The sequence below is a fragment of the Heterocephalus glaber genome, unplaced genomic scaffold, assembly GCF_053883595.1.
Source record: "Heterocephalus glaber isolate CG9 unplaced genomic scaffold, H.glaber_assembly_v1.0 deba00001481, whole genome shotgun sequence".
Taxonomy (NCBI): domain Eukaryota; kingdom Metazoa; phylum Chordata; class Mammalia; order Rodentia; family Bathyergidae; genus Heterocephalus; species Heterocephalus glaber.
This window is the reverse complement of record NW_028258317.1, coordinates 50273374-50285955: the sequence shown is the minus strand read 5'-3', so window position 1 is coordinate 50285955 and position 12582 is coordinate 50273374. Positions and strand designations below refer to the sequence as shown.

General features: G+C 39.4%; 1 protein-coding gene across 2 annotated transcripts in view; it reads left to right on the top strand.

Moving 5' to 3' along the window:
- The window catches only part of Dmrt1 (doublesex and mab-3 related transcription factor 1), a 116309-nt gene extending 104399 nt beyond the window's left edge, over positions 1-11910 (top strand). The window contains exon 5 of one of the 2 annotated variants that reach the window (XM_004838209.3): positions 10732-11910. In XM_004838209.3, the coding sequence (XP_004838266.1) occupies positions 10732-10886 (155 nt within the window). In that variant the 3' untranslated portion in view covers positions 10887-11910. The remainder of the gene's footprint in view (positions 1-10731) is intronic. The other variant, XM_021252750.2, reaches the window with a different exon arrangement.
- The last annotated feature ends 672 nt before the right edge of the window (positions 11911-12582 follow it).

Here is a 12582-nt window from a genome sequence, read left to right as displayed (position 1 = left end):
AGAGGTGGAGAGATTGATGTAGAAGGGAAAAAACCCCTGCCCTTCATATCCATTATAATGGCTGTTACTAAAAACAAACAAAAAATAACAAGTGCTGCAAAAGATATGGAGAAAGTGAATTCTTGCTCGATGCTGGTGAAAGTATGAAGTAGTGCAGGTGCTATGGAAAACTGTATGGCAGTTCTTCAGAAAACTAAACAGAATGGCTGTGTGATTCAGCAGTCCCACCTCTGAGTAAAAGACCAAAGAATCAGAAAGAGGGTCTGGAAGAGATATTTGTATACCCCTGTTATAACAGCATTACTCACAATAGCCCAACAGTAAACCCAGCTGGCACGGCCATCACTGGACGACTGGATAAACAAAATGTGCTACACACAGAATGGGAATGAATATTATTTAACCTTTAAGGGGAAGGAAATCATCACAGTTGCTATACATGAATGAACCATGAGGACATTATGGTAAGCCCAACACAGAAGAGAATTACCCCTTGATTCCATTTATGTGGGTTCCTAGTGTAGTCAGAATCAGAGTCAGAGAGTAAAAGGGTGGCTACCAGGGGCTGAGGGAGGAGAGAATTTGGAGTTACTGTTAAGTGAGTACAGAGTTTTAGTTCAGAAGATGACAGTGTTCTGGAGATGGATGATGGTGATGGTTACACAGTCTGAATATATTTACTGCTGGTGAACTGTATACTTGAAAATAGTTAAGATGGTAAATTTTATGTGTATTTTACCCCAATAAAAAATACTAAAATAAAACACTAGTAATCCAAATCCCAAGAAGAAACCAATTTTTTAAGCAAGGGAAGGAAGCATTAAATAAAAATGTATCATGTTTTGGTTAAATCCCTGCCAACTTTAGTTTACTTCATCAAGTTCAGAGCCAGGCTTCATTGACCCAGCGTCAATATGCTATGTCTGGGAGCTTCTCACCCAGAGGCCATCAGTGATTGTTTTGAGAAGCCCCTTAAAGAAAGGCTACCGTTATGTATGGCTTAGGAACGGTGCATTCAGGGAGAAAAGACAACTTCTTTCCCTTTAGCATTGAGGGCTGAACCCACACCCTTTTGCGTGGCAGGCAAGCCCTCTACCACTGAGTCACATACCCTCTCTCAAACTTTTCTTGAAGACAAACTAAAATACCTGTGTCAAACTATGAGCATGAGCTCTCCTCTTCTGAAAATGTTAAAAATAAATAACTAGAGAGGGGAGAGCACAATGAGATTCTTGGAATGCCTTATATTGCTCACAGATTAAACCTCTTTAGTGTTGAAGTCCTTTGGGGAAGGGCTAGTTAAAGAGAAGGGATTTTTAACAAAAAAGTTTTAATGAATGTGTATTTTAAAGTATTTTGGCAATTGAGGTCTTTGCCAGAGATAGAAATATTTTTGGATAAATGTGTGTCTGTACTATTACTTTATTTTTATTCACTGTGAAAACAAGCTACTCCAAAACCATGTGTGCTTTCTCCTTCAATCTAAACTGATCCATCCATGATGTCTGTTTTGTATTTTAAGTGGTAAAATAACATGTATGATTTTAATTAGGCATGTATTCTCCTGTCTAGAAATGGCTGAATTTTTAAAATCCTGATTTCAGTTGGTATATATTTTTTAGATGTGCCCTGATGTTTGCTTCCTTCTTATGTACTAGGGGAGAATATTAATAATTACTGGGGTGAAATTTCTAGTAATATTAGTTAGATAGAAACGAAGGAAATGTTGAGACAGTGTGATAGCCAATATGATGAAGTTCTGCATCTTAACAGCAGCAGACACCAGAAATAGTATTTGCTTTTTGGAAAAGAGTCTCCTGGTAGTAGAGATAAAATAACTTGTCTCATGTAGTCCTCTACTCTGTTAGCTTTGATATCATTTGGGCCACAGTATTTATTGTCAGATTATAAGCTGCAGTTTCTGTTCAAGTCTTGCTTGAGAAACTTTCTCTCATACCCACTTGCTTGCAAGATATCCAAATATTTTTAAATGAAAGACTTCCTAAAGTCCACATAGCTAAAGCTTCACAGCTTAAACAAACTTTTGTTGCTTTCTCAAAGATGATGTAAATCCAGAGTGAAAGGCTGGCTGTGGGCAGTGGTTTAAACAGAAGCCAAGCTTACGTGGGGCCCTAGGTTAGAAAGCAGTGCTCATGTCGTTGTGAGCAGCTCCCTGGCAGGGGTGTTGACTCCAAACTTTAATCCTTTTCCATACCCCTAACAAGTCCCCATCAAGGTTGAAACTTCTATCATAGCTCATATCTCATTAAGATTGAAGCATGTGTGATTCTGCTTGTTTTAAAAATTTCTCTTACTGCAAAATATCTGGACAGAACCAACCTAGTTTCTAGAATGGCAAATGTCACAGCATGCTTTATGGATCTGATTCCTTCTGTGTCTGAAGAAATAGCTTTCCCAGAATCCAATGGCAGATCTACTCCAGGCCCCTGGTAGAGCATCTTCCTTTCCCGGTCTACTATAGTTACTGTGATCATCACTTAATATTTAAAATATTTAACTGTTTTCAGATGCAGATGTGTGTGTGTGTGTGTGTGTGACAACCCCGATCATGGCATCTCTATGGAGACTTGAGTACTTGTTTGCATTGCACAGGGTCCCCATCCACTGTGGCCTGCACACTCAGTAGGACCCTCATTCTCCTGGCTTTGCATGGAGTCACTGTGCAATATATAAAGGCAAAAATAAATAGAACAATTTTCCTTTAAAACCCTCAAACTCATTTTAGACTTGCGGCTCTTTTCTGCCCATGTGTGACTTAGCCCTGTTTTCATGATTAGCGTGTCTTGTGAAGACCACATTCCACAGCCCTTCTCACTCACGCATCCATTATTAAACACCTGCTGTCCTCTGCACTGTGCTGGACAGTGGATTAGGTACTGTCAGCTTAATTTCCGTTTACCAGTGTTTATTTTTTACCTTGTAGACTTCTACTTCTGCCATGAGGTGGTTCTCCTGGCTCTCTGCCCCAGCCCAATTCAGTCAAGTGTTGGCTCAGCCTCAGGAACTGCTAAATGCAACTGAAGTCTTATGCATGATGCCATAAAAAGCAGAAATAACATTCTTGGGTTTCGGTTTGGAATTCATCTTAACTTTCTAAAGTCTTTAAGTGTATAAAGAAGGATGAAGAGAGTTCACCTTTCTCTGAACATCAGATGTGAAACTTGTGTGAAAACATTCAGGGACGTTTGAGCTCTGTTGTCACTAATGTTTAATAAAAATCCTAATAATTTCCTGGTCTTTTCATAGACTATAGATATACAGAGTGACTCACAGATTTTCCTTACAGAAGAGTGCAGGTTTGTGCCAGCACAGAGTGGACAGAGAAGGTAATGACTAATGAGAGCCTTAACATTTACTGTTTTGGGCCGGGATTTAGCTCAGTGGTTTTGCTGCCTGTTCTGCAAGCGCAAGGACCCGAGTTCGATCCCCGGTACCAAAACAACAACAACAACAACAACAACAAAACATTTACTGTTTTGTCTCTTTGATCTTCAGAGCAGCTTTGTGAGATAAGTAATAACAGTCATTCCTCAGTCTCCTTGGGATTGGTCCGAGAACCTCCAAAGATACCAAAATTCTCTGTTCCAACATAAAATGTCATCATATTTGATTATAACCTATACACAAGTCTAATATACTTTAAACTCATCTCTGTCTTCCTTACAATACCTAATTAATGTAAATGTTATGTAAACCATTGTTATTTTAGGAATAATGACAAGAAAAAGTCTTACACAGTCAGTATAGGTGCATTGCAATTTTTTTACTCTAGTATTTTTGATCTGAGATTGGTAGAATCTGTGGTACAGAACTCGCCCAGATGGAGCCCCAACTGTATTTTCCATTTACAGTTAAGGAAACTGAGATCCAGAGTGTTCATTGAGGTGCCAGTGGCTGACAGCAGAGCCCTTGGTCTTTCCACAGTGATTGTCAGATGGCATCAATTCCTGGCTGGCAGCTAGGAGCTGGGCTTAGTTAAAGTGAGAAGAGCTGTACCCTGTTGTGCACACAGTGTGCTGAGCCTTCTTTTTTGATCACTGCCCCCACACACTCAAGAAAAAATGAAGCAAGTGGGGAGAGGCAGATGTAGATGAGGGGAGGAGCTGGAAAATAAATGCTGGAAAGTAAAGTTAGGAAGGGTGTGCAGCACAGACAGCATGCAGCGCTGAGATGTTGCAGTCACTAAACCACATGTAGGGAGGCTGTGCACTTTCATAATGTGGGCTTTTGTCTGCATCAGGCTAAATGAGGCTTCCAGCAGTCCACAGACCCATCCTAGGTGTTCTGGCTACTCTGTCCCTATCTTTTAGATCAGGAGACCAAGACATGGGTCTCCAGATAGAGACAGATGGTTCACCTCAAAAGCTCACTCACCTTACCCCAGTCTGCTGTTGTATTTTTAATGCAAGACAGCTCTGGTACCCCAACGAGCCTCATTCTGCTAGGGCTCCAGGTACCCAGGAATTGTAGAGTAGGAAACTGACCTTACTTCTTTTGGGAACTTTGTATCTAGAGTCCCCAAATTTTAGAATAAACTTAAAAACTCAAGAACAAGAAGAAAAAAAACCTCAAAAGAAGAGAGTCTTCCTGCCTCCAAATACTAGTGAAGAAGGGATGGTTTGTTTGATGACTGTGAACAGTATTACTGTTTGCTGTGTGATTTACAAAATATCTCTACAAACATTCTGCCGTTTGATTTGACTTGACACCAGCCATCTTCTCACCTCTCTCTTCAAAAACATGGAAAAGCAGAGCTTATGTTAGCAAAAGACCTGTTGTCCAAGGGAGGCATAGGTTGTCCTATCCCTTGGCTGTGACAACTAGCTATGGAGTAAAATGTATTCCTGGTTCCTATCTGTGTGGCCTGGAGTGAACAGACCTTGTACAAAATCCTCATTTTGGCAAAGCAAGAGTCTTTTAACATAAGTTGCTGAGATGTAGACAGCTAATAAAGGATGTATGAAAAATGATACTTACTGAGCAAATACTACTGTAGTATAACTTGGCTAAAACACAGTTTTAGAGCAACTTCCAGTTTGGGTTGTGTACATCACCAAATGCTGCTTCCCCAGATGAAGATAATTGAATCAGTTATGATTGGCCCCTCATTGCATGGTGTCCTAATTTCTGATGGGTTGTAGGAAGAATTTCAGTGAGAGAAAAATCACTACTACTGATGGTAACTGATTAGACCCAAGGAAAGAGCGGAGAGTATCACCACTGCTGATGGGCAAGAGGGTTTAGGGGAAGAGAAGAGTTATGAGTGCTGAGCTCCTATCAGGGTAGAGTTACTGCAGTGAACTCTGCCTACTCACAGTGTTTTAGACTTACCATGTTTGTGGTGATCCCCTCTATGAAACAAACAAGGCATGTGGGAACCAAACAGCTGCCATCCTGTGACCCAGGAAGATCTGTTGTGGATGGCTGGGTAGAGGGGAAGAAGGAATGCCTGGCCCTGAAACGATCCAGCCTGGGCCCCAGATGGAGTGGAAGGCTAAATGGCATCCCTTATCTCTCTTCCCTTTTTGTGTACTATGTTAAAACAAGCAAACAAAAAAGTAGTCTGCCTTTTATTCTGCCTCTGAAGATTGGTAGGAAACAGGTGTGTTATTCCCTACCTCAGTTGAAACACAACAGCGCCAGCTGTGAGACTCCTGGGACAGTGCTCTCCCAACATATGGCAGAAAGACATTTGATAGGTCTCTGTTTGAAAATTTAAAAATTACCTATTTTTTGTGAATTGTATATGCATGTTCATGTAACATGATATTTAGAGGGAAAGAAGAACAGTTACTGTTGCATACATACGTACTTCCTGTCCAAAGTTTACTTAGTCTTTAAAATGCTGTATTTTCCAGTGTCTGCAAAGATTATAATAGTTGTATCAGGAGGAAGCCTTGATAATTTACCTGATTGCATCTACAGGAACTCTCACTTAACATGGCTTGACTGTTTGCCCTTTAATATGCCAAGTGCAGAGCCTGGCCCCTTACAAAATTGGTGTTAGATTTTAGAACTTACAATTAAAATATGGTTTTAAGGAAAACATTATCCATTGCAGCTCTTTTTCTTGTCACTCTGCTTTAATTCACCTTAGAAGGAAAAACACATTTAATTGTTTCAAAGGTTATTATACTTTTAGTAAATTTATAGTAAATGGTGGAGATTAATAAAGGGCTATTTTTTTCTCAGCTTGTGGTTTCTAATTACATCAGTTACAGCTCAGCCTTCCTCTTAACTAGAGTGCAGGCATGAACTGGAAAAGAATGAGCTAATCCATGATAGATCAGGTGGAATAAAGATCTCCATTCATATCTTTACCTTTTATCCCTTGTTCTGAGTGCCAAGAATTAATGCTGTTTGAAAGTACAAACTGAACCTGCCAAGCTCCGGCAACTGAGATAATCCTAATTATTTTAAATGTTAGTGAGAAGGGCAGCAGTTCCACTCTGGAAAAGCCTTCTATTGTGAAACATTAAATATCTGCTAAGTGGCATTGATTGGACAAGATTTTATTTCCAAACACTATGGTTATTGTGAAGTGGAAGAATTTGTTGTTTAAGAAATGTTCACCAGCTCTTCAGACACTGCCGTACTCATGCAAACTAAGAACTCAGAGACCAGCATTTTCATATCTGCATTGGCGGCCAGCAGGCAGGTGAAGAGTTGCTAACCAATAGAGAATGCCACTTGTGTTTTATTTTTAGATAGTTTCTTAGAAAGAATTTAATAGTATTAGTTGGAACTTTTTTCTCAAGCATGAATATCGTGTTTTCTCACATTAGTGGGAGAGAATTATTTGTTCCAGTCCATTGACTTTCAACTGATCGTTGAAGGTAAAAGTCAGGGGTCTTTGCAGCATCAAAAGATTTGTTAGGGTAATTTTGCTTTGTTTGTTAGAGGGGTTTTTCTCTTTATTTGGCAGTATGTAATATTTTTCAGAAAGAATACTGATGGTTAAGTGGCATCACCAAAATCTTCATGTTTCTCTCCCACATTGTTAAGAATGATTATGTGTAAAGCTTTTGTTTTTAAGTAAAAATAAAGGAAAGGCCCTCTGCTTGAGAGAAAACATAGTAGATTTGGTGGTTCAAACAAGGGTCAGTCTTCTTGGTATACCCACATTTCATTGTAACACAGAATAGACCAGATGGGCAAGTTTTCCTTTTTCCTTTTCCCTTACTTTTCAGTCTCCCCTCTAGGCTTCAGAAATCATTTTTTCCATTTCTGTAAACGCTGGGAGGCCAGTAGTGATTATGGGGTAGTATAATCCTTAATTGGTTATTGCCTGTGAATGCTTCCTGCCGCCCCCTCCAGTTCAGCCACCCCTTCCTCCTCCAAGCCAAGCGCAATGCAGGAAGGTCTTCGCTGATGCAAAGAGCAGTGTGTTGGGCATCTCTGGGCCAATTATCCTTTCTTTCTTTAGGGTTATTCCCAAGAGTGAAATTACTAGGTCATAAGGGCTGAACAGTTTTACAGATCTTATTACATGTCACTAGATTGGTGTCCAGAAAGATGGAACCAATTTCTGGTGCTCCCTGTAATATCTGTATCCCTGCTGTGTTACTGACACTAGGAGTCAGTAGCATTTTTACAAAATGATTGAGACAGACCTCTTGAAATTAGCCCTAACCCTAACTCAAAAAGAAGAAAAGTTTTAAAATTTCTAGTTAGTATAATATAATTTATAGTGGTCATTTGTTACTGTTGCCCCTAAAAAGTTCAGTGATGTTACATTAAAATGCACAGGTTACCTTGAAAGGACTATATTTAAAGATAGTCGTAAAACAGATTTTGAGCATTCATCACTACAAAAAACGACATGAAATTTTTGTAGGCACTTGGAACTTTCATGAGGTTCTCTACAAAATGAGTTAAACAGATACTGTCCCTAACTTCAACATTCTGTTTTTCAAAGACATTAGCAAGCCTTGAACAAACGTAAAAAATAACATAGATTTAGTTTTGAATGGAGAAACACTTTAAACATACAGTACAGGTACTTTTCAAAATAGATTGAGTTTATTTCTTTACATTTTCTCTGGAGTGCAGTCATGCATTAACCGTGCATGAAGCCTCCCTAGTCTAGTCTAGGCAGGTGACATATTGTGCCTGTGTTTGTAGCCCCCGTCACACGGGTACTTCCCAAGAAAGTGCCCATGAGACAAGTGAGAGCAAAAGAGGGTTCTTCCTGAATTCCTTTCTTTTGTGAAATTCCCACTCCTCCCCCTTTCAGTCCCAAATTGGCTAAAGGAGAAGTGTGGGGGCTTCTCCACCATCACTTTGAACTAAAGGCCAAGGCAGGCTGAGGGCTCAGGACACATTGACAATACCCTGAACTTATTCCTGTATAGGTTCTGCATCAGCCTGACAGGGTCAGTTATTTTGCCCCCTTAAACTCATGAGGAAATTGGGAAGGTTCTCTGATCAGCCCCTAAGTGTGGTGCCCAGGGTTAAGGGGACAGGGCTAAGAGCATGCCAGAGAGTCGAGGTCCCCTATATAAAATGGGGAGAGTAATTCATTGGATGGTTTGAGGGTGAAATTCTTCATTAAAGTATGTGTTACACAGAGTAGTCAGGAAATGTTCATTCCCTTCCACACGGCTTGTGTACACAGAAAACATGTCACAGGTTTGGAGTGGAGGTGGAGGTGGCCGATTAACGCATAGACTTTCCAGCAGGCACTCAGTGGGGTCTCCAGATCTGTGTAATAACAAAAATCTCAGAGCAGAGCTAAGTCTACTACTTTTGGAAAACATTTCTCCATAAATTTACTTAACAACCAGGTGCATGTACAAACAATTCATAAATCACCTTGGATTTACAGGGAATTTTAAATCCATATAACACCCCAAATTTACTAAGAAGCTGTTGTGCACTGCAATAAGATAAAGGATTCAGGTTCCCAGGGGTTTTTTTGGTTGCTATCATTTTGGGTTGCTATAATATATTTATATCTGCACACTTCTTTGGCATCTATAAAATACCATTTAACAACTCTTTCCTTCTTTTTAAAGCTTATAAAGTTTATTAACTTTTAAGTTACTAAATACTAAACGAATACTACCAGTACAAAAAGAAACTTCTTGGGCAGGGGATTCAGCTCAGTGGTTCCAGCACCTGCCTCTCAAGCTCAAGGTCCCAAGTTTGACCCGGGTACCAAAAAAAAAAAAAAAAAAAAAAAAACAACTTCTTGTTAGGAAATTGCCTAAATTGCTTTTCAAATTTATTCACTTACTAAGTTTCAGATCATCCCTTTCCTCATTGGATATTGAGATAGCTGTACAAAACTATGCATCTGTCTGTTTGCCTATCCATTGGAGGAAAGGAGCTTTTATAAATAATTTGGTCCAGTGGAATGGTTAAAGGTCCATTTCTTAAATCACAGCTCTTTTCTTTTTTCTATGTGGTTCCACTAGCTGCAGCAAACCTTTTCCAGACTCATAACAAGCGTAAATAGTGTTCTCTTGTAAAAAGGTCTCTTTTCAGCATGGTAATATACCTTATTAAATTCCAAACATAATAAGTATTGATAGCAAACACATCAGGACCTAGTACAGCTTCCACTATGATTTAGTTCTCTACAAATGACTTCAGTACTCAGCTCCCAATGCATTTTGCTAATTACATCATAGATTTCCCTGTTGATGAACACAAGCTGAATTAACACAGGAGCACTAATGTACCCTTTCACCATTATTGTTGTACAAGAAGCCCTGGCAGATGCTGGCAGTTAGTTACACAAACATTAGTATTAACGATTGGCCATTTGGAATTGGTGACAAACTACTGCCCAGCAGAATCCTGAGGCTGAAACCAATCAGGAAGTTAATGAGGAGAGAAATTACCACTGCAGCTTCCCCTTAATTACATTCACACTAGGCAGAAAGGGAGTTCTGGGGGTGGATCTAAACTCAGCTAAGGTTAAGAAGGTCAGAGACCCTTTTGCTTAAATTTTGTATCTACTGTGGCTTGTAAGGTTGCAAAAAAGTGTTCAACACATTATTACTTTTACATCCTTCATATTTAAGGTAGGTTTCCCAGTACAGTTTTTATATTCATAGGCTTATTTTCAAAATCTTTTAATTTATCTATTTCTGTTTTAGTGTAATATATTCATTTTTCTTTCCCCATTAAAATTTTTCTCATCTGTTTACTACTCTTCACTTTTCAAAAGTTGTGTATGCTGACACACACACCTCACCATGCTTGTTTCTGGTTATACCCAAGAGAGGCAACAGGAAAGTTGATTTGCTGTCAGCTTCACCTGCTAGATCTTGCCTGTCCAGTGGTGGAAATACACAGGTGGAGTACTGCTTGGGATAATTTTTCAGATGGACAACTTGACCCGGCAAGTTTCATTAGCACCCTTTGCCTAAAGGGAAGGGGACTCAGTGAGGAGTGGGAACGAGTTTCCCAAAGAGCATAGCAAACTTACTGTTTGTTTTTTTAATGGACATAAAACTGGAACTTTGCTTCCTAACTTTTTCCTTCAGTTAAATAGAAATATTCTTGTGTAATGTACAATTTTTTAACTCCAAAGAACCACTGGGGATTTTAATGAGGGTCAGTGAAAACACTTGCAATTCAGAATACAAATGGGAGTGCGTCTTTCTTTGTTGGAACCTAATTGAATACTGAATGTAGAAGACTGGCCATTTTTAACATACTCGTTTTTTCTCCCTTTCTTTCTCTCTCCCCACTTCCCAGTATTCTTGCCGTCCAGCAGTCAAGATTCTGCCTTGGTTTCCCTCTCCAGCAACTCTCCTATAAGTAACGAAAGCACAAAGGGGGTTCTGGAATGTGAGGCTGCCTCCGAGCCCACCAGCTTCACAGTCACTCCCATAGTCGAAGAGGCCGAGTGAGCAGTGTTGGAGTTGATAGTTCACTTGGAATATCAGGCTTATTCCATTATGCACAGGGTTTGTTGTTATTCTATATTGACTTAGGCTGACTTAACTGTTGAGAACGTGTTTGGTTTATATATTCCTTTAGAATTTAGTCCAAAGCTAGAACACTTGTAACAGTGGGGTTTCTGACTACCATCTGCAAGAATTAAGAGCTTTGCTCACAGAGTTTAAATACTAGTGTCCCTCATGTTTTTTTTTAATTGACACTGGTTTACATGCAGTAGTCATAGAAATACAGTAATTTACTCAAGTAAAGCCAGATATTTGTCTAAATTAGTCACAATTAGATACTACTTAGTTTTAAAATGAAATCTTAGGTGCCTTAGATTTTAAAAATTTAAGTATGTTAATTAAATTGCAAAAATATAAATTTAGCAAAGTACTGTACTTGACCAGCAAGATGAGCAAACAAAATTACTGATTATTTTAGAAATCTGCAGAAGGTCAAGGTAAATGGAAATACTGTGTGTTTGTGTTGCTGTTGGAAATAGCTGTACCCCATTCCCCCCAAATCCTGAACTGAAATACAGTGCTGGGGGGACCTAAGGCCCTTTAGAATTGCTACTTTTTCTGTAAAAGATAATTTGAAAACGGTATAATTTAATTTAACCCGGGTGAGGCAGAACTCCTAGGTGTTGTTTCTAGAATGAGTTTAACATAGTTTTTCTACTACAGGAAAAAAATGGATGCAGTCTAAACTATTTTGTTACCTTAGATTGTAATCTGATTTGGAAATAAGTACATCTTTACAAGTTACTACTGTACAGATTTCTGAGTTCATTGTTTTGTTAAAAATTGCTTATGGAGTACCTCCTTATGTAACAGAAGCCATCCTGAAATGAAACTAGTCTAAAAAAAATTCATTGTTTTGTGTAGTTGCAGCTGTACCTGAAATAAAAATGTTATTGATGACTGAATTTTCTTGTGTGTATATTTGCTGAGCGGTATTAAACAGGAAAAAAAGAAATTACTTGTATTTTCTTCGCTCTGTGCTTTGAAAACATCTATTTTATTTCACCCCCATCTGTTGTAATCAATAACCTGACCATCTTGTTTTTTATTAAATGCACTTACTCTTAATTTCATCCACCAGTGGTTTTAGAGAGAATAATGTGGAGTTACCTATATAGGTTTGACATTATAAATCACTTCTGGGGCTGAATCGTATAGCGGTATCGATTGATCCTGATATATCACAGAAATTTACTGTCACTTCTGTTTTCAATTAAAGATACAATCAGTCAGATAATGACTTAATTGGATTTTACAGAAGATTGAGTTTTATTACCCAGTGCTTTACGAGTTTAGTTAAGGAAGATCATTTTATCACACTTGTCAGGCTGCTGCTACTGCAGCGTGTGCCCTTCGGAGGCTGTAGCTGTAGCTATTGTGACGGGCGACATCGGGAGGCTGCGGGGCGCTGGGGAAGGGAACAGATGGGCCTCTGAGCTGCCACCTCCCGAGGGGTTACTGCTGGCGTTCTTGCAGATGAGAGCCCCTTGCTCACCACGCACTCGCGGGCTTCCTTGGAATACAGTAATACTGGCTTCTAAGGGTTCCGGAGTCTTGCACCTTCGGCCCTTCCGTAGAGGAGGCCAGCACAGTAATAAGTGCAGGGTTCCGAGAAGCCCAGCGCGATCCCTTCAGTGCC